This window comes from Eutrema salsugineum, unplaced genomic scaffold (assembly GCF_000478725.1).
Source record: "Eutrema salsugineum unplaced genomic scaffold, Eutsalg1_0 scaffold_16, whole genome shotgun sequence".
Classification (NCBI taxonomy): Eukaryota; Viridiplantae; Streptophyta; class Magnoliopsida; order Brassicales; family Brassicaceae; genus Eutrema; species Eutrema salsugineum.
In genome coordinates this window covers 3,029,377-3,051,293 of record NW_006256858.1, presented here as the reverse complement: position 1 = coordinate 3,051,293, position 21,917 = coordinate 3,029,377, and the positions used below count along the sequence as shown (strand labels likewise).

Genomic DNA, 21,917 nt, shown 5'->3' with positions numbered 1-21,917 from the left:
TTTATTTTAATATCTTGCATATTTTGATAACTTAACCCGCATAAGACCGTAATTATAAAAAAATCTAACACATTCCATCAAATTATAATATATTATTAATATTTATCAGTTTTCAATATATGAAATTTTAGTCTGATTGAATATGATTAAAAAATACAATAAAGAATTCATTAATCATATGTGTTATTCTGAAAATATTTTTTGAATTTTAAATTTTAAATTAAATGAACTTATATTTAAGGAAGTCTAAAGTAATTTAAATTAATATCTATTATTCAGAATTAGATTTAATTACAAAATTAATAAGTTTGAATTTTAAATTAATATAACTTATAATTAAGGAAATCTTTAAATATCTAAACTAATATCTAATTTTCCGAATTAAATTTATATACAAAAGAAAATATGTTTTTAAAATAATATTGTAAAAAATTAGGATAATTTTAAAACTGTTTACAAACAATTTTTTTTTTTAAAATTAGGAGTGTTTGGAAGCAAGTACTAAAAATGCTTCTGTTTTAATAGAATAGATATACTTAATTTTCCTGTGTTTATTTGAAAAGTTTCTACGGTCACAAATATTATATAAAATTTATCATAATTACAAACTTGACAGTGATGATGAATTATATCATATATATTAAATTTAATTTCGTGAAATTAATTTGTATTTTTTTTGTATAAACTCAAAATAAATTTGGAAAATTGCATCAAATAACCACAAAACAAACTATATAACCATATTAAAAGCATGGTTAGACTATTCTATGTATTTTATATAATATGACAATGCTTACTCTTAACCAATCACAATCATTTATCATCTTTCTTCCCTTTCTCATCTTTCTCTTTCTTCTTTGTTTTATTTTTTTCATTCCCCTTTTATCTTATATGCTTTGAATCTTAAAAAAAAAAAAATTAAAATTCATGATATCACTAAAAAAATATAGATTTTTTCAGGTATATTCCATAATTTGAATTTTTATAAACAGACAAAAATTATTTTTAATAATATACATCTAAAGAATATTAAAACAATCTTACATAGATTGATACTATAATAGTATTGAAGACATTCTATATTTTATAGAATGTCTATTTTTTGTAATTTTATTTTTGACAAAAAATTAGATAAAAATGACAATATGCATCAAATATTTATGTGAAATTCTTACTATATTTATTTATAATCCCTTATAGTACTCATCTCCTCTCTCAGTCTATTATACTTATCATATACTATTATACAAAAAAAAATTATTGTTAACAACGTAAATATCTGTAATTTTTATTTCAGATCCCGATATGTAGTACTGTTTTAGGAGTTAGTCTATATAAAAACATATAGATTGTCTATACTAACTTACGTATATTCTACGTGCGACAAGATTCTCTCTTCTTTAGACCACTATATTTGAATAAAACGTTTATTTTTTGTTTTAATATGAGACAATAATTTTTATGTGTGTATAGAATGTTTATTTTTTTGCAATTGAGTAGTTTAACTGAGTCGTTTTTCTTTTTTTTTTTTTATTTTTTTTTTTGAAAATTGTATAAAAACATTTATTTTGTATAAAACGTCTATTTTGTATAAAAGCTCCCTTTATTCTATGATATTTTGTCGTAAATATTCATAAGGGCATTTTTGTCATAATAGCATCTAAATTGTTACTTTTATTAAGACAATTGCATGGATATTTTCTTCACTGGTTATTAAAAATTGGTTATTAACTTAACTGTCCCAATAAAGTTACAGGTGGAGGGTTTTTTTGTTCTTTTTTTAAAGCAGAAAAATCTAATTTTATATATCATGAATATTTTTTTTTACTTTATATTTATAAGAAGAGAAATTAAATCAAAAGCCCTAAAAAAATTTAAGACTATGGAATAGCCCTCATTCACGAAGGGGACTGATTTAGCATTCATTAAAGTGATAATTTATTAGGAGATTGATTGAATTCATTTCAAATCACCGGAGATTTCATTTGACCCTATCACGATTTCCAAATTCACGCGAAGACGATACAATTCTGATTTCATTTGACCCGATCACGATTCAAAATTCCGGCGAAGAGGATACAATTCTTCTGATTATCCTAAAGCTGGAGATTAAAGAGATTGTCGCGAGAGATCCTGGTTTGTTTCAACGACTAATTCTTCTGAAGCGAAGGAATCGATTTCACACTAGAGAGAATCGTAGATTCTGGTGAGAAGCAAAGGAATCGATTTCAACTCACCGGCGATTGAGAGATTTCTTATTCGCATATCATTGTCGATTCACATCGTCGATTCACATCTTTCATCATATCTGATTAAGCTCAACGACGAATATCTCAGGTACGTAGATTCACATCTACCATTCACATATACATCGACGATTCACATCTTTTTTCGATTCACATATTTCATCTGTCATTGTATCTGTTCGACTACTGCTTGTGTTTTGGATTGACAGATTTCTTTTAGTTTCAGAGTTGCAAAATGGTGAGAATGTGTGTTAGGAGAAAATGTACCATCGATTGAGAGATTTCACATCTATAATAATCATCATTGGCGAATTTCTCAGGTACCTAGTCTTCAGTTATCGCAGGTACCAAATTAAAGGATCTCTTTAGTTTCAAAGAGAAAATGCTGAGAATGTGTGATTATGCAGAGTTATTTTTAGGAAGAGAACTAATTTGGTATTCTCAGGAAGGATTTTCTAATAGACACATGAACTGAAATTCCTGGTTTTTTCTTGTTTGATAGGCTTTATTAAACAAAATATGGTTGAAGTTTTTGTGTCTGTGGAGATTGGAAGAGAAATGAGAAGCATGGATGGGATTTTGAGATGGATTCAAACGAAGGGTCGACAATTTTTGAGTTTGATGAGCATCTTAAACTCAAGGATTTAGTTGAGATGGTTCATGATGATTTAGGGATCGATTTCAAAACTGTTATTGCAGTTAGCTATGAAGCTCTCATGAAGATGAGGTTGGTGGTCCAGAATTGTCCACCCCTGTTTTAAAAGAATGATTGCCAACTGAGGAGTTACATCAACTTAATTAAAATATCATCTGAAGTGATTCCTTTATATAAAACTGTGAATGAAGATTCACTTACACATGGAATTCAACAAGTAATATAGGATTCTTAAGTCGTTTTTCTGTTCTCCAAGTGAAATCATTGCTGATTCTTATCATTTAGGCAGTCATTCCTAAACATTTGCATATTTTTATATCTTTTTGTAGGCAATTCATGGATCAAATATTTCAAATTTCACCCAACTCACACAATTTTCAGGAACTGCACATGCTGTTTCATTTAATCATAAAAATCAACAGGTAATGCTGGCATGTATAATTAGTGTTTTCATGGTTCAGGCGAAATCATGGTTGTTATCTTGTAATTTAGATAAACCTTCCTAAATACCTTATTAGTAATCATAAATAATTCCTAAGTCTATTGCATCATTTCTTTCTTTGTGTAGCTACTTCAAGGATCACTTCATCATCTGTGGCAAACAAAAAAACATGTTCCGGTGCTGATACTTTATGTCTTGCTTCAAATCTTCACCTTTCTCATATCGACATTTCAAATTCCACCCAACACCCACAGTTGTCTGCAACTGCACCTATTGTTTCTCATCTCAATGTATCATTAAATCAAGGAAATAAACAGGTAATGCAGGCATGTATGATTAGTGTTTGCACAGTTCAATCGAAATCATGGCTGTTATCTAGTAATTTAGATAGGCCTTTCTAAATAACTTATTAGTATTCCTAAATACTTCCTAAAAGCTCTTGCATCATTTCTTTCTTTGTGTAGCTACTTCAGGGATCAAATGGGGACGACATTTCAACATGTTCTGCTATTGATGTTTTGCGTTCTGCTCCAGATCTTCCTCCTCCTAATATAGGCATGGCACATTCCTCTCTATTCATTTATATGTTAACAAACATTTCAAGAACAAAGACGAGTTGATGCTGCAAATGAGAAAATGGGCATTGGATTGGAAGTTTGAATTCAGATCAGCCTAGTCAAACAAGACAAGGGGGTGTTAAGATGTGTTGACCCTAATTGCACTTGGAGGATGCGTGCAACAAAGCTCCCTTCTTCTGATTACTTTGTAGTGAAGACTTATGTAAGCGAACATAACTGTGATACAACTCATAGGAATGCCAACCATAGGTAAGCAACTGCCAAGGTATTTGGAACTCTGATCTGCAGCAATTATGGAGAAAAAAGTATGGTCTTAACCCGATATAAATCATGGAGCAATTCAGACTCGACTATGGTGTACACATTGGATACAAACAAGCTTAGAGAGTTAAAAATTTTGCTCATGATTTGATCATAGGGACTCCTTAGGATAGCTATCAAAACCTCTCGAAGTGGTTGTTTAAAGTTAATGAGAAAAACATTGGATCAAAGGTTTATCTTAAGATGGATCCAAATGGAAAAAATTAAAATACAGCTTGTTGCTTTTGGTCAATCGATAAGAGGATTTGAGCTGATTAAAAGAATAATTGTTGTGGATGGTACTTTTCTTAAACAAAAATTTAAGGAAACATTGTTTAGAGCTAGTACACAAGATGAAGATTATTCATTGTATCCGCTTGCGTTTGGGATAGTTGACTCTAAAAACGAATATGCGTGAACCTGGTTTTTTAACGGACTTCAGACCTTGATCCCTGATGCGTCTGATTTGGTCTTTGTTTCAGATAGAGCTCATGTCATTATAAAGGCACTTTCATTGGTTTATCCGCTTGCACATCATGGTATTTGCAGAATTCATTTGTTGAGGAATATAACACCAAAGTTTGGGATAACTGGTTTGTTGCCGCTTGTAGAAGCTGCAGCTGACGCTTACACTCGTCATGAGTTCATTGGCATCTTCAATGATATAAGGAGCAGAAGCCCCAAATTAGCTGCATATTTGGAAAAATTTGATTTTGCAAAGTGGGCTCGCTAATTATGCACCTTTAAACAGGTAAGTACAATGTTTAAGCAGCTATGACTGATTTTAGGAATGTTATCCTAAATTGTTGCTCAGTCTTTTATAACTTGTGGTCTTGTTTGTACCAACATTGCGGAGTCTCTCTATAAGACCATTAGGTTAACTCTCACAACATGGTTTCATGAACGGCGGGAAAAAATTCTTAAACACAAAAAGCTCGTCACACCACGCGTAGTGAAGATGATGTTAGAGAGATACAATGCTGCAATGAAACTTGATGTTTTCCAAGTAGATCAATATGATTTTGACGTAAATGACGAGACTCGGAAGTACATTGTTCATCTAGAAAACAAGCAGTGAATTTGTCTCGTTATTGACATCGACAAAATCCTCTGTGTCCATGCTATTGCTACAGCTAAGCATACAAATAAGGATGAGAACAAGTATGTGGATCAAATCTACTTGATGGAAACCTGGGCTAAAGCACATGCTGAGAACATTCACTCATGTGGAGATTTAACAAATTGTGATTTTCCAGATTTTGTACAAGTATATTCATGTGCACCATATACTTAAGCAAATGAGTGGGAGAACTTCGACAAAGAGAAAAAGTTAGGTGGAGAATTTGGTGTACCCGATTCAAAATCCCAGTGACACTAATGTAGCAGATGCAACGTTAGAGGACACAATAGGAGTACATGGAGATCATCTTTATGAATGTTTTCAACTGTTATAGGAAGACATTACATCATTTTTAGCAAGTTGATTGCTTCTTCATTGGTTTTAGAATTATACCATAAGTATTTAGGAATAATTTCATAAATACATATATTCAAACACTTGTAAAAGTGCATGCCTTGTTTATGATTTCTTTGAACTTTCTATAGGTGATGAGATTATTGATTCATTAGACTTGAAGATGTTTTACAAAGCTTAAGGTTTGACAGTTAAACAAAAAAAGATTAAGAGTTTGAGAGAAATGAAAGATTCAAACTTTATTATTTTTGCGACGAACAGAAGCATTATAATGCTGCTAGAGATCGATGTCTTTGCTTATCTAGTTGCATCTTTAATTGTAGTGAAGCATATCAACAAAACTTTCAAAGCCGCAACAGAGAAGCCTCAAAATTGCATAATTCATCTCTTTAAAGCTTGCTTATCAAGCATCGCTAATCTTTATCACATACTTCTTTCATTTTCCTAGGAGCTCAAAAATTTGAGCCATGGAGAGACTAATCAGACTTCAAATATCTATTCCTTTTGGTTTAAGGTAGAAAAGTAATAGTAATCAGACGAAGGCAGAACATAACAAAGATCTCGCATCAATCATGTCTGAAACATAAAATACTGTACTAGAAAAATGAGGATTCAAAAGCAAAAAACAAGGGAGTTTAGTAACATATTCAACAAAGTCAGATTGCAAATACAAATGATCTATCTACCTGTTTGTCTCGAGCCTTTTTGGTATTCCATACCCCTAGAAGCGAAAGAGTTCCAAACATAGAAGCTTTTGTGCAATCTGCAACAAAGAATGCTCAGTAATATTCAAGTACACATGTTCCTCCAGCATTTATCAATGGCAACATTGATCTTCTTCGGTTTACAGATCTCTGGAACAATCATCGCCCAAGTGGAAGCTTTTGGTGTTAGATACTTACTCAGCATTACTTCCACAATCTTACATGCACCTGATACTCTCTGACGCTTTAAGAGCCTCACAACAAGCTCCTCTAGAAAACTTTTCCCTTCTTCACAAGAATCTGATTTCTTGCTCAAAGTTTTCAAAAATGTGTCACATGTAATGGCATCGGGATCACAACCTCTATCCAACATACAGTTCAAGAGATCAACTGCTCTAGAGATATCCTTCTGCATACAAAAACCATCAATAATTATATTATAAGTAACAACATCAGGTTGTGACTTGTGATCCTCTTGGCATAGCATTTCATGGTAAAGTCTTATTGCCGCATCCATTGAGCCAATACCACAAAAACCTTTAATCATTGAACTATACGCTACCGTATCAGGTTTGATCCCGATAATGAGCATTTTTGACCAAACCATCATAGCCTCCTTAACCCTCCCAACACCGCAAAGACCATCAATTAGAACACTATAACAAACCTTATTTCGAGAGCATTCGGTATTATCCATCTCTCTCCACACTTGAATCGCTTCTTCACTAAGACCAGTTTTGAAGAATCCTTTCATCAAAGAACTATACGTATACACATTAGGCAAGCAGCCATTACTTATCATTATATCAAATATTTCTTTAGCTTCTTTTGTTTTTCCTTGGCGGCATAAACCATCAACAAGAGCACTGTACACAACAATATTGGGCTGGCAACCTTTCTCCCCCATTTTCTTCCACAAAGACATAGCTTCCTCAACTTTTCCCTCTTTGAACAACCCACTTATAAGGATCGAATAAACATGCTGATTCAAACGATACCCTCTTTCTTCCATAGAGATCAGTAACCCAGCCCCATCCATTGCTCGTCTTTGCTTAACCAACCCATTAATGAGAGTTCCGTATGTGACATCATTTGGGATGCATTTGCTCGACACCATCCGCTCTAAAAGGCTAACAGCTTTATCCAACTTACCCTTGAGACATAGACCATGAATAAGCGTATTATAAGTCACCTTATTAGGAACACATCCCTTGAGAAACATATTATCCACAAGCTTTGTCACCCGCGTCAAATCCCCTTTCTTGCATAACCCATCAATCAACACATTATATGTAACCGAACTCGGTGAGCAACCCTCGCTCTGCATCTCGTCCAACAGTAAAACTGCTTCATCGATCCTCTCTTCCTTACACAACCCATCCATCAACGTACAATATGTATACCCATCAGGCACACACTTTTTTTCAGGCATTACCCTGAAAACCTCAATAGCTCGATCCACAAATCCCAACTTGCACATAGCCTTGATGACCAGGTTAAAACTCAACCCGTTTGGAGCAATGTTCATGTTCGAATTCACAACATAATCATAAAACTCCAATCCTCGATGATAACGACCCTCGTTTATAATCACATTCAGCACAGAGTTAAAGGACTTAATAGTACGTTTACACTGAAACTCATCAACCATCCTATGAAACAATTCAATAGTTTTCTCAGGTAAATGTGCTTTCCCATAAGCCCTAAATAGAACGATGAAACTATGCTCTCTAATCATTCTGTTCTCTAGTCTAATTCGGCTCAAAAGCTTCTCTACCGATGCGAAATCACCCGAATTGGCATAATTCTCAATCATTGAAGACAAAGTGGAATCACCCAGCTTGTAAGAACCCATCTTGGGAGCCGATTCGAACATCTTTTCTGATATGGGAGCCGCTGATGGATTCTCCGTGTGTTGCTGCTCGGTTTCCATGGATGGCTTCGGAGAAACTGAAACGGAAGAAGAGAAGCAAAGAAGATGAATAGAGAGCTTAACTGGGTTGCTCGAAAGGATTCGACTTTTGTTGAGGAAGTAGCTGAAGAAGCTGATACGGATTGGGAATGGGCATTTGGTTATGAACTTGGAGGGTTTTTGCTTAAACCCTTGTTTGGGGATTCTGACCGTTTGTTGTTGTCGCGAGAGGGAAACCACTTCTCTCACGAATCTACCGAACATAAAATTTGTCTTATGAAGACCAACCCCACTTCAGTTAATGGTTATCTGGCGCACTTAGAAAATTCGTGATTATTTTGGCTAGATTTTGTGTTTGAGATAGATCTTTATTGGGTTTTGCTTTAGTTAGAATTATTTGGGCCCAATATATTTGAGGCCTGTATTAAAAATAGTCGGTTTCTTAAGATCGGTGATTTTAATAAAAAATCGGAGACTTGTTAATATATAGGGCCCAATTACACGCTCTACTGGAGTGGATCGCGCGCAGAATTCGATATGGGTCCTCAACTTTACAAGAAGTTATTAATTACACAGAGGATGAAGACTCTTATTTATAGTGCAGCTTCCCCTTCTCCATTATCCAAGTTTGTCGATGTGGGACAATTATTCAATGTGAAAAGAAGAAAAAGTCATTCAATTATTTTGGTAAGACGCGAGACGAATTTGTCTTTGATAAGTGTGTCATCTGCAGATTAATTGATAAGTCAATGGTAAACTGTGTTGACTATTTGTTTTGGTAGATTTAATCAAACTTAAATGGCAAAACTTATCAAAATTATTTCGACATGCGAACTCTTTTTAAAGAAAATGAAACTTACTCCTTTATTTTCTTCTAAGCATATAATATGTGTAAAATTTGCTTCTGAGTGAAAAGTCTTACCAATACAATATTTTGCTCAATCAATAAGAATTTGATTTTTTTTTATTTAACAAAAAACACTTTGCTTTGATTTCTTAATGATGTATCAGAATGAATTATGATAACAACATTCACATATAGAGTTAAAAACGTCTTCTAATTAACTAAAACTAGATTCTAACCCCGTGCATCCGCACGAAAATATTTTTTATTGTTTAACGAATTTTGTAATATAATTTGTGTTTTTGAGTTTAGATATAATTATTTTTATAAATATTTTTTAATAAGTGAAAATATTGATTTTTGTGTTTAGATATATTTTTATAATATTAAAATTAATTATGATTATAAAAATATAATTTTAACCCGTCCGCTAATATTAATGCAAAATAAATTATTATAAAAACATAATTTTAACTTTTCCGTTCATATTACCGTATAATATAAATATTTGTTAAAAGTTTGAGATGTATTAACAGTATTATTTAGCATTATAGTTTTCTAAAATTTAATCAACGAAGGGAGTGTACAACTGGTTTTTCAAACCACATTATAGTGTATGCAATAATTTTTAAATTTTATGTTTTTATTTTGTATGAAAAATATATTTTCAATATATATGTATAATTCAAAATTAGTGATTTTAGTTACCAAAATATTTTTAACCCGATTTTTATATATATTTTTAGTTCTATGATTTTTTTAAAAAATATATTTTTAATATTTAAATTATACATTTGAATTTTACCTATTATTTTATTATTAATTTGTAAATAAATCATAATCGTAAATATATTATTTAAGCAACATAAATATCATATTATTTACATCATTATAAATATTTTATATTTCAAATATGGCCATTATTTTTTATATGTGAATTTTTTTTTCAAAAATTCTAGATATTTTTGATAAAAATGTTTAATAGTATAGAAATTATTTAAATTAGAATCTTTAAATCAAATCTAAATTAATATCTGATTTATTATTTTTAATCAAATCAAATCAAATCTAAATTACCTATATTTAAGGAACTCTAAAAATATTTAAATTAATAACTAATTTTCGAAATTAAATATAAATAATTATTAAAATTAGTTTAAAATACTTAAAAAAAAATTAGGAGTGTTTGGAAGCAGGTACTAAATGTGCTTTTGTTTTAATATAATAGATTGATTCAAATGACATATCACAAGAAAACATAAGTATAGAATACAAAAGATGTTTTAAATATGTTGAATTATATTTATGCCTAATAGTTTAGAATAAGTTTATCACTATAACTAAATTTCAATTTCAAAATATATAAAAACAAAATTCACAAATCCCCTAGGCAGAGTGTTTCTTTTTTCTTAACATGGGCACAGCCCTGTTCTTGCCACTTTACCATTACAAGTTTAGGTTAATGTATGGTATAAGATTGGTGATTAGATTCACCATTAAAAAAAAATGTGTAATATATAAATTTGAAGAGTACACAAACAATAATTTAAATTTAGTCCATTATAAGTTATCACACAGGTGAAGCAGAGAGCAGAAACTCCGGCTGTCTTCTCTGCAATAGAATTCCACAGAAGAGGCAGAATGGTTTCAAGGCAACTTTGCTAAAGCAAGATTCCGGAAGCGATTTGAGATCAGTCGGGAAAGAAGGCAATGCAAATAAGCTCTCTGGAGCGAGTTCTAAAGTCATTCGGTTGCAGCATTTGCAGAACCATAAAGGGATTGGTGGACATACTTGCATTGAGACACAACACCTCTCAAGCTTGTGTCTTTGATCGCATCTACCTTTCTCTTTGCTCTTCTTGTTTTGGTGTGGAGATTGGCAAAAGGCTTCTTCTGGTGATTGGAAATGGATTGGCGCCGCGCAATAAGGACATTCCTCTTCCTCCATGGCTTCCTCTGTGCTGTTACTTGATCTGTGATGAATTAGAAACATATCAGATATGAATTAAAACATTACAGTATCTATTACCAAGGGAAGACACATGAGCTAATTACCTTGTTAGACTAGATTTTACTTCCAAGGAAAGTGTTACGAGCTGATTACAGACAATATCGTGATTTATCTCAACCCATTGTTGTAACTGAGCCAATCCCGCTGGACGCCAATTCGCAGTGGAAGGAGAATCTACACCTACAGATAAATCGGTGGTTAGATAAGCCGAGAAACTGAGACCAACCAGTCTTTCCCGGAGTTCTCTTTCGCTTTCCTCGAGCAGTTTGAGCCACAGATCAACCTCTTCTTCATTGTTCGTTCTCTGACATTGAAGTTTTCTGTTGATTTCCTCCGTTTTGAGCTCTGATAACATTACACGTCTGGCGATTACGTTGAGAATGTGTAGCAGCCTGGAAGGAACAGCAGAGAAGCGTTTGGAGATCTTTGGCACAAGATCTTCCATGGGAATATCAGCATGAAATCCAAGGTATGACATAGATAGCCATTTGGTTATTACCAATTCAACAAACTCCGGCATTGATTGTTTGAACGCCAACATTGCAGCAATCATATCCCAGAGAACCAGAGGCTTGTTCGAATCTTTGAATTCTTTCAACGACCAGAGCAAATTAGATTCCCAGTATGCAAATTCGTTCTTGGAGAATCCAAGAATAGCTTCGGTTATCGTCTCTGAAGAATCTTCAGACTCACCGGATTGTTGTGCGCCATTCCAGAGGAATTCTATAGCAGCCTTCTGCGACCTGAAGAAAAGTAGGGAACAAACAGTCAAGATTTACAATGAGCAAGATAGAGAAGACAGAGAAACGTTTCTCAATGACAATTACCTGGCTTGGTACATCGGATCCAATAGTTCTACATTAAACCTGCGGACCTGCAAAATTCCACGAGGCGTCTCAGTTTTCTAATTCTGAAAAACGTGATAACTTACAACCACAGCAAAACACGATTGTTGGGAACATCATACCATAGCAACAGCGAGGTTTCCAGGGGACAATGCAACACCAAGACATGACAGGAAATCATCAGGAAACTGCACAAGTTTATTTTTTCAGTTTATGTCAAGTTTATAAGAGAAACAAAGAGGCAAGATTAAAAACATCATATAGTGACGTACATCAGTCGTGCTACTGAGACCAGGAGTGTTTGCCAGAATTGGCACTTCAGAGATGGTATTCTCACCTAAAATCCAGTTTCGGAGATAATTATCCTGGCATATTTTAAAAGACTTAATTACTGCCTAAGAAGAATATGAAAATAGTTAATTAGATCATAATGTAGTTCATTGCTAAGTGTGTGGCTCAAAAGACGACTACTACAAACGTTGGTCTTGCAGGGGAAGGAATATAATACCTGGCTGCAACTGTACAAACAACGGCCATCATATGACCAAGCTAAGCCCGTAACCTAAAAGAAATTGACAAATTTATCAATAATCAACCAGTTTATTGCATTGTATGTATAACATTATTTATAACAAAATGATAAAGACTTACCACTTGGACATGAGCCATAGGTGAAGCAATTTGTTTAAACTTTCTGGTAGATATATCACACTTCCATACTTCAAAGGAACCAGATCCTTTGCCAATTGCCAAGTGCATGACATTAGAATGATTGTTTACAACAAATGAAAGCGTTGAAACCGGAACAGGATTCACCGTTACAACCTATGAAAATGTCAAAACACAAAACTCTTGATGTTATCTTGATGAAATCAGCCTTACACATTTGAATAGATTGCAATTAAAAAGAAAAAGGGACAGAACCTGATAGTTTTATAAACAAGGAAATAGAAAAAAAAAAATTGAGATGGTTAAAACGTTCAAAAAGCACAAGGATCTAGTGATCTACAGACACAGAATGGAATATGAACCCAACTTTAGTTACTGAAAAACCTAAAAAAGGGATCACAATTAAACTTCAGTATGGTCCCATCAACTCAGAAATCACAAAAAGCTATAACCAATCTGTTCCTAATCAGAATATCAGAGTAGAACACATAGATAAGCGATAAAAAATATTTACCTGTTTCAACAGAAAAAATGAAGATTTATAGATCTCAACAGATTTTTGCAAGTCTTCTTTGTTGCTTATCCAAATTTTTACGCTGAAAAGTATAGAAAGATATGTATAAAGAGGGATTCCATTGAGAAGCATATGCAAATGAATGGACATGAAAATGGTTTATTTCCATGAGAGAGAGTTTCAAAGAATTTATAACACTTATCCAATTACAGAAGACCCTTTTTTTTTTTGTGGTTTACAAATACCATATTTTCTTGTAATATAACACTAACTTACCTACCATCACAGCTCCCAGTAACCAACACCACTTGCGGATTCGAAGAATCGCAGCCAAAAATTCCCCAACTCAACGTTGAAACCCATGAGCTATGAGCCTGAATTATAGCAGTAAGTTCCACGATGGGTGATACATTGCTACGTTCAATGTGATAGCATTCTGGTGCATGAACTTTCCATATGGAAACACTACCAGACTTTGAACCAATTGCCAAAAGAGAGAATCTTAACATATTCTCACAAGAAGAACCTTCTGATGAGAATGTTAGTAGAGAGGACCAGGCGACAGAAAGAGCGGATAATAATGCCTCACGAGAAACATACTTGTCTGGACTTATCTCTGGACTGATATTTTTTGGTTCTTTAGGCAAAGAGTGACAATTATGGGCATTGCTTGGCTGTTCATATGCTTCAATCTCAAGTACCTACGAGCATAATGAATCAAATTAGATACGAGTACAATACGAAAATTTGATTCTTACTAGATGACACTTGAGACTGAGTCAGTGTGTAAGATATTCTAAGAACCATGTGGTGTGAACAATGCATAAAAGGATCCAGATGAGTTCAAAAGCATGAAAAGATTCAAAATGCATCAAATCCATGGCGAAACAACATAAATCCACGCACATTTAATACTGAAAAAAATGGAGTTTCAAGATATTTATATTTGATGAAACGACTTTAATTCCTATTAATACTAGTTCTAGCAAAAACAGAGTTTCCACCAAAGCAAAGGATACGATTCAACGTGCAGGAAAACAGTTAAAATCAAAAAACATACTTCTGAAAATACCAAAAGAGAGTAACAGAAATAAGTTTGAGGAATCAAGATTGAGATTTTCCAAAGCAATAAACACAGACACAAAGCTAGTGAAGAGAAATGAGGCACTACATTATTCACCGTTTGACTGTCTTGCTTGGAACATGATGCTCGAACTGTAATACTCGTTTCATGCAAGCTGCTAGATTTAGTGACAGATTAAAGTAAGTTAGTAAAGTGATCAAAGCAGAAAAAAAATAATGTCAAACCAAAGTAGTATGAACCTGCAAAAAATTAAGAGCGAAAAAGAAAAAAAAAATGATCCGTACTTGTTGTTTACGCTCGTTCTTCTTCGCTTGCGTGCCTTCGGAATGGAATTCCTTTCATCCTCTTCATGGTCATGTTGTACCACTTGATCCTGTGACAAAAGAGCATCTATCAATGCAATGACTAGTTTCTTGGATCGAAATATTATGCATGACCAGTTAACGATAAAAAATGAGATATATAATAACAATTGCATCAAATAACTGTTTTCCGTCAAGAAAGGATACCAAAAGATTTTAACGATTTGTTAAAGATGAATCCTTATATAAATGTAAGGTGAAAACACGAATTACAAAACCATCTCCACAACCCTTATGGGAGGATCACAGACACAGTTTGGGGAATAAGTAAACTGTACTTCATGATTAAAAAAAAAATTCGACTGAAATTAAGAAGATACAAGTTACCTTAGATAATGACGTAGAAGGACTGTTGGGCTCTCCAAAGTTCATGCTTGACAGATTCTCATAAAGCATATCAGATACATCAACAATCTGCGAAAGGGAGAAAGAAACTGTAAATGCATAATTTATTTATAAAAAAGGCAAAAGAAAAGTTATGATTTGACCTCTATCCACTCCGCACAGTAATCAGAATATGGAGGTCGGTAAAGCTTAACCCTTCCTTCCGCTGTGCAAACAGCCAGTAAGCACCTAAACAGAGTTTTATGAATCACCAAATTAGTAGAAAAAAATAAAAAATGAAAAATGAACAAGTTTGCAGAAACTATATGAAGCATAATACCCGTGGTTTGGAGACATTCCTATTTCGGACCATGAGAGCGATCGAACACAGGGACCTCTTTCCCGCTTCAAGCTCGAAGGCAAGAGTCCACCAGTCAGCAAATCTGCAAGCGCAGAAGAATGTAATCCGAAACTCTGAATTGATAGCAAACAAAGAAGCAGGTTTGAAATACACAAATGCATGGAGAAAAGAGTCTTCTTGTGGCAAAATATTGAAATTTCATCTGCAAATCTCTTAGCAAACAGTACTTTGACAAAAATAAAACCAGGATTTTCGAACTTTGTTCTGTATTTTCAACAACAGTACACCAAATTCTGTAAATTTGGCGTCAAAGAATCAATCAGCACTTAGATTCCAACTTTTCAAAATACGATCTAAGATATGCAAAAACGAAAATTGAGTTTCTTATTTCGCAGTGAGAAGTGTAACAACAAACCTTGTGAGCGAACAAGGCCAATCTGATAAGGCTCGGCTTTAGGGATTGCGATCAATCCACGAGGTCCAGAAAGGAGACGCCGGATTCTGACAAATGAAAAGTCGCGTCAATACATTCTAAGAGACTCAAAATTCAAACCTCAAAACAAAGCAGAAAACTCACAAGGATTATGACGAGGTGGCCAGCGGCGACGGCGATCAGATTCTCCGATGACCAAGCGACGGCGTTGGGATACGATGGCGAAGAAACCAGTGGAGCTTCCTGGAACCGCGACGCCATCGTTTTTTTCCGGTCACCGTTTAAACGGCAGAAAGTAAGAAGCGACTTCACGGAATTAGCTAACGATCAAAATTCTGAAGAATCAACTGAATTTTGGAGGGAAAACTTGCTTTGACAACGAACTGGGTGGCGATTTTGATTCAGGTACGGAAACCCTAGTTCGAATCGCGGCGACGCAGATGGGATCCTCAATTTTTTTAACTTTTTATTTCTTTCCCGAGATTTTATACAAGTCAACGTGCTCGCTCGTGGGTACATTATCGTCTTTTTTATTTCTTTGGTGATTTATAAACACGGTGTTTGCTGTTGCGATAAGCCCAAATATGTAAAACTTTTTAAAAAATCAAGGGTTTTTGAAGCCGTGAAAAATATTCGCCGTCGCCGATGTCGGGAAAATAGAAGAACTTTGAAGCTTATCTTCCTCTTCTCCTTTTTTCCGGTAAGTTCGAATCTCGGAATTAGAATGTGTTCCCATTTTTCAAATTTTCCTTTTCGGCACAGCCAAACACATTGATGAAGCTCATACAAGTGAATTCAATTGGAATGTGGATATATCTTATAATCCATCGTGATGCAATGGCTACAAAACACATCGGATTAATTTTCCTTGCTTATTTGTAATTTACAGCAAAGAGTAATTGGGGAAAGAAACAATGGGAATCATAGAACAAGGAACAATCTCAGGTACCTTGCCAAGCAAGGAGGCGTTTGCAGTTCACTTCCCTGGTTACCCATCATCTATTTCCCGCGCCATCGAGACTCTCGGAGGAATCCAAGGAATTACAGAAGTATTTCTCTTGATTTGGCCTTTAAAAGACTCTAATTTTGGGCTGGAATTGTCTTTATATGCTAGTTATTACAATGAGTCTGTTGTGTATATGCTGAATTTAGTCTTGTAACACACAAAATTTCAGATTCCAAATATTTGTATGACTCGTTCATTTATGAGTTGATGTTGATTAGTGACAAGCTTATGCTTAAGATTTGGACGATTTTTCAGTTTTGAGTCTTTTTGCTTTTTTGGGTAGGCAAGAGGATCAATTTCAAACAAGCTTGAGCTGCGTTTCCGGCCTGAAGATCCTTATGCACATCCTGCATTGGGGGAACAACGTCCTTGCAATGGGTTTTTGTTGAAAATTTCTAAGCAGGATATCCAGAAACCTGAAAGTCAACCTGCAGTTCTTGCCTCTACTGATGCATCTTTGGAGGAAGCTAGTCCAGCTCTATGTGCGGACATTGTAGCTCGTGTGTCTGAATCATTTCACTTCGATGGTAATAGCGTAGCTCTCCTCTTGCGCATCTGAATTTGGTCTTCTACATGAGAATTGACTTGGTAGTGTTTGAAAATTTTCTCCTCTTATTCATTGTCTAGGCATGGCTGACTATCAGCATGTTATTCCTATTCACGCGGATATTGCGCGGCAGAAAAAGAGAAAATGGATGGAGATGGATTCCCTTGCAGGTGATTCATTTGTATATTCTAGTTGTCATTCTATTGCTGATTTCTGGTGTCATCGTCTAAAGTATATATATGATATCTGCAGGAAACAGTGATTTGATGGACCTGGCTGATGAAGATATAATGATGTTATTGCCACAGTTCTTTGCACCCAAAGATATGCCAGACAACTTGGCGTAAGATTACACTGCCTTCTTCGATTTCTTCCAATTTTTCTCTCTCTTCTTCGGTGACATAAGCGTTCACTTAGTTTTAGAATATATTAGTTACAGGGGAAAGAACGTTAGTTGATTGAAGTCGCAACAGTTAAAGTAAAACGATTCCAATTTTCTTGTGTGATTACAGGTTGAAACCCCCGGCAACATCTGGTCCCAAAAAGAAAGATGATGCGGCAACTCATAACTTTTACGAGGTAAAGAAATGGAACTATCCGAATGCTCTAAATAAACCAAACACAGACTGCTGGTTAACGCAACAAAATAGAAAATAGACTGTGGAGAACAAAAATGACTTTAATCATTTGATCTTTATCAATAAGACAAGCCATTATTGTCTAAATGTCTAGTGTAAATCATTCTGGTTGAGAGTTTTAATTAAGTGTCATGGTTAAGTTTTGGCACTTTCTTGATGGGTTGGCATTCTAAACCAACCTGCATTTGAACTTCGGGTGCTACGAGGTGGATCATATATTAGAGGGTTGGCATGATAGTCGTTAGTTCACAAAAGGTATACCTGAATCCTCCAAATGCAATAGTAAAAACATGTAACAACTCTCGGTTTTACTCTTATGAACCATCAATAGCATGCTATTTGGTCTGTTCACTTTTGGAATGCAAAGATGCTATGGCAGCTTACTTATAGTTTATTCTCAGCTTCTACTTTTCCATTTGCTTATTGATCTTTCTCTTGCTATTTTCTTTATTACGCAGATTGATATTGGCCCAGTATTTGCAATTGATTTTAGCGTCAAAGATATCCTTTCTTCTTACTTTAATTCTTATTTGACATCTTCTCATCTGGATTCCGCGAGTAGAAAGAGCAGTGTTTGTTTGGTCTATCCTTAACTATCATACAGATCCCAAAGAAACTAAACTGGGAAGACTTTGTTGCTCCCAGCTCCCCGCACTGGCAATGGCAGGTATCAGTGTCTGCATTGTTTGAAGAGCGGCCTATTTGGACAAGAGATTCTGTAGTTCAACGATTACTTGATAAAGGTCTTAAGTGTACACATCATATGTTAAACAGGTCAGACAGCTTTTTTAACTCGGGATTCTTATACAGAGGTGTTTGTAGCACTACGTTGATCAACTTGGTGTGTTCTCTGTAGGTATCTGCTCAGGGCTGCGTATTATTTCTCCAGTGGTCCGTTTCTTAGGTTCTGGATTAAAAGAGGCTATGATCCACGGAATGATCCTGAGTCTCGTGTGTGAGTTCTATTTTAAGAAATAGAGTTTTACATATATTTTTATCGTATGGTCGGCACATTTGTTAGGTGAAATGGTATTCTGACCTATATCTACATTGTATAATTGTGTTTCAGATATCAGAGAATGGAATTTAGGGTTCCACCTGAATTACGGAGTTATTGCGATGCAAATGCAACTAACACGTAAGTCTTTTTCTATTCTGGGGTGAACTCTTCCTACTTACATGACACAGCCATTTCCTGGAGATCCAAACATGAATACTCTATAGAATTTTAAGATTATTGTTGCAGGATTGTCTCGCAGATTTAGCTTGATCTGTTGAAAAATTTGCAAATGAACCAGTGGGTTTACTCCGGAAAGTTTGTTTATATGTTTTTCTTTTCTTTGCTACAGCTCAAAGCCAAGCTGGAACGACATTTGTGCTTTCAAGTTATTTCCTTTTAAATGCCAGACATTTCTGCAGTTGTTTGAACTTGACGACGAGTACATCCGACGAGAGATAAGAAAGCCTCCCAAGCGGACTACTTGTCACGTGAGTTCTCAGCTTAGCTTTTGTTCATATAGTTATACATGTGCACCAACAAATAAAATTTGGCAAGTCCTGAAACTCTATGCTCTTTTTCGTGTTTTTGTTTGCAGCACAAAACAGGATGGTTCTCAGAAGCCATGCTTGATACTTTGAGACTTCGTGTAGCTGTGTTGTTTGTGTCAGTGTTTCCTGAGCCAGGCTTCGAAGATTTATTTAAATCCATTCAAGAAGAGTTTGAGAGGTCAGAGAAAATTCAAATCCAGAAAGAGACACATAAACCATCTCCACTGAAGCGCCGGGAGGCAACTAAAGGTAAGATCATCAGCAAAGTTTTGTTTTCATCTCTTGCCTTCGTGTTGGTAAAAAGCACTTTTTGGAGTTCATCAAAACTTTGATAGAAACCCGGTGGCCTCAGAAACTAAGTGAAATTGACTGGTCATACTGCTCTAGGAGTACGTACAAAAATTTATATAGAAATGTGTGTATGAGGAAATTTGAAATGAGGTAAACATTATCTGGATACATAAAATGTGTTTATGATTATTATCGCTAGTCGTTGATCATGTTTTAATTGAAGAGAAACAGCTACTGAACAATAGTTTAACCTGCAGACTCTGAAGACATGCAAAAGTGTAAAAGCGCAAACGAAGAAGAGGTTGATGTTAATGTTAATGAGGATGTAGATGTTGAAGACCTGGATGAAGAAGACGAAGAAGAAGAAGAACTCGATATGGTAATATACTGTAAAGAGAATTTCTATTGTTTTCTCATCCGCTAGGATTCACCTTTTCTGTGTTCTTCTTCTGCCTTCTTTTGCAGGCTGCAGGGAACAAGGAGATATCTCTTGATTCCCATGGATGTATCCTTCATAGTTTAGCCTTTTTGTTGAATTTTGGGAACTACGACTCAGAATTTAAAGCTTTGCCTTTGGTTCTAACACCTTTTTTGACTCGGTGTTTCTTTAGATTTTCCTATACGATTAAAAGATCTTGATACTGAGAACAGCTCCAGAACGTATCTTCAAGGTTTGTTCGATAGTTTTCCAGCGAGTGGGCCTGGTTTGTATGGAGACTTTGCTGTTGATGATGGGAGTGATGGGGAGTTTCAGATATACGAAGAAGAATCTGAGGGTTTGTATTCTATCGATGATAATGATGACGAAGATGAAGAAGAAGACGATGATGATGAGTAAAGATCAATTCACACCGCTGGTACTCTTTCTTCTCTTTATTCATAAACTTGATCAATTTGACTAAGCCCCAACTTCAAGAAAAAACTTCTTTACAGTGGAATGATTGAAAACCACAATTTTTGGGAATTTACAACTCATCTTGAGCATTTTAGTGTGTCAAATTTCTACGTGATTAGTTTTGCTGATATTATTATTCTCGTGATTGGTTGTTTTCACAGAGTTTTTTGTTATTTCTCTTGTGATGTTTCAGGTAAAGTAGGCTTTGTTCTAATGAATCTTCGTCCAGAAAATGACTTCACCAGGCCTGAGTACCATACATAGCAATACAGTTATATACAACTTGTTTTTTGGTTTCTCAGAAATAAGTATATGGTTTCCACTTTCTACACCTCATTTTTGAAATCTGATTACAGAAAATTAATTGTTATTTTCACAAAAGAGAAAACAATTGTAACCATTACACATTCAATATCTTTAAAAGGCACTTAGTTCTTCACTACTGCTCAAATGTTGCCTGGCGTCTGTGAACAGAGGAAAATAATTGTTTTTGATTTGTTTTTTAGAGCGACAGGCTGAGCAGCCATAATCTGGTAAAAAAAGTTCAAAAAAGTCATAACTCTAATAAAGAATTTTATTTTGATTTTTTTTATTAAGGAAAAACATGGAAAATCCTTCATTCTCCTTATTTATTGGGAAAAATACCAAAAAATACCTCATTTATTTAATTTTTGGAAGAATCACCCATGAACTTTTAGCGTTGTCAGAAATCCATCTAAACTATTTTTGTGATGCATAAAAATACATAAATTTTTAAAAATTCTATTTTCCTCTCTTTGATATCACGGCCGTTAACGGACATAACAGAATCAATAAACAGCGTTAATTTTTTGTAGGAAAAAATGCTAAAAAATACCCCAACTATTTAATTTTGCCAGAAACCCACACAAACTTTTTGTATTGCCAGAAATCTACACATGCTATTTTTAAATCTATAAAAATACCCAAACTTTTTAAAGCTTTATTTTCCCTCCTCAAGTTTCACGGTCATTATAGACATAACAGAATCGAAAAACTGCGTTAATTTTCCATAACATGTGTTAATTACTGTCAAATTAATACCATTATTATCTTTAAAAAGAAAAACCTAAATTCTAATTTTTTTTCTCTCACTATTTCAGAATTTGAGTGAAATCGGTTGAAAATGTGGTTAATAGAGCAATAAATCATATTTAGAACATATACATCATCTCCTCGAATTGTTCTTATTAGTCTTATATATCACAACACACAC

General features: G+C 34.4%; 3 protein-coding genes across 3 annotated transcripts; 1 reads left to right on the top strand and 2 right to left on the bottom strand.

Annotated features, from left to right (window-relative positions):
* Positions 1-6,227: 6,227 nt before the first annotated feature.
* LOC18021517 (pentatricopeptide repeat-containing protein At4g20090) lies at positions 6,228-8,847 on the bottom strand. Its single transcript, XM_006404085.2, has one exon. It carries the CDS (start codon positions 8,573-8,575, stop codon positions 6,485-6,487), a length of 2,091 nt encoding a protein of 696 aa, XP_006404148.1. The 5' UTR covers positions 8,576-8,847; the 3' UTR covers positions 6,228-6,484.
* Positions 8,848-10,627: 1,780 nt separating this feature from the next.
* Positions 10,628-16,019, bottom strand: LOC18021516. The gene is given in 17 exon segments (XM_024157875.1): positions 10,628-11,128; positions 11,211-11,909; positions 11,994-12,040; positions 12,134-12,199; positions 12,284-12,376; positions 12,520-12,573; positions 12,663-12,836; positions 13,195-13,276; positions 13,471-13,895; positions 14,366-14,435; positions 14,563-14,651; positions 14,968-15,054; positions 15,129-15,213; positions 15,305-15,407; positions 15,741-15,810; positions 15,812-15,826; positions 15,903-16,019. Coding segments are annotated over 17 exon segments (2,679 nt in total). The 3' UTR covers positions 10,628-10,725.
* Positions 16,020-16,356: 337 nt separating this feature from the next.
* Positions 16,357-21,103, top strand: LOC18021515 (general transcription factor 3C polypeptide 5). The gene is made up of 16 exons (XM_024157871.1): positions 16,357-16,458; positions 16,648-16,807; positions 17,048-17,291; positions 17,392-17,481; positions 17,564-17,654; positions 17,824-17,890; positions 18,408-18,450; positions 18,552-18,723; positions 18,806-18,904; positions 19,019-19,087; positions 19,299-19,437; positions 19,545-19,746; positions 20,046-20,167; positions 20,254-20,293; positions 20,421-20,645; positions 20,877-21,103. The coding sequence occupies exons 2-15, from the start codon at positions 16,673-16,675 to the stop codon at positions 20,624-20,626; spliced, it is 1,719 nt and encodes a 572-aa protein (XP_024013639.1). The 5' UTR covers positions 16,357-16,458; positions 16,648-16,672; the 3' UTR covers positions 20,627-20,645; positions 20,877-21,103.
* The last annotated feature ends 814 nt before the right edge of the window (positions 21,104-21,917 follow it).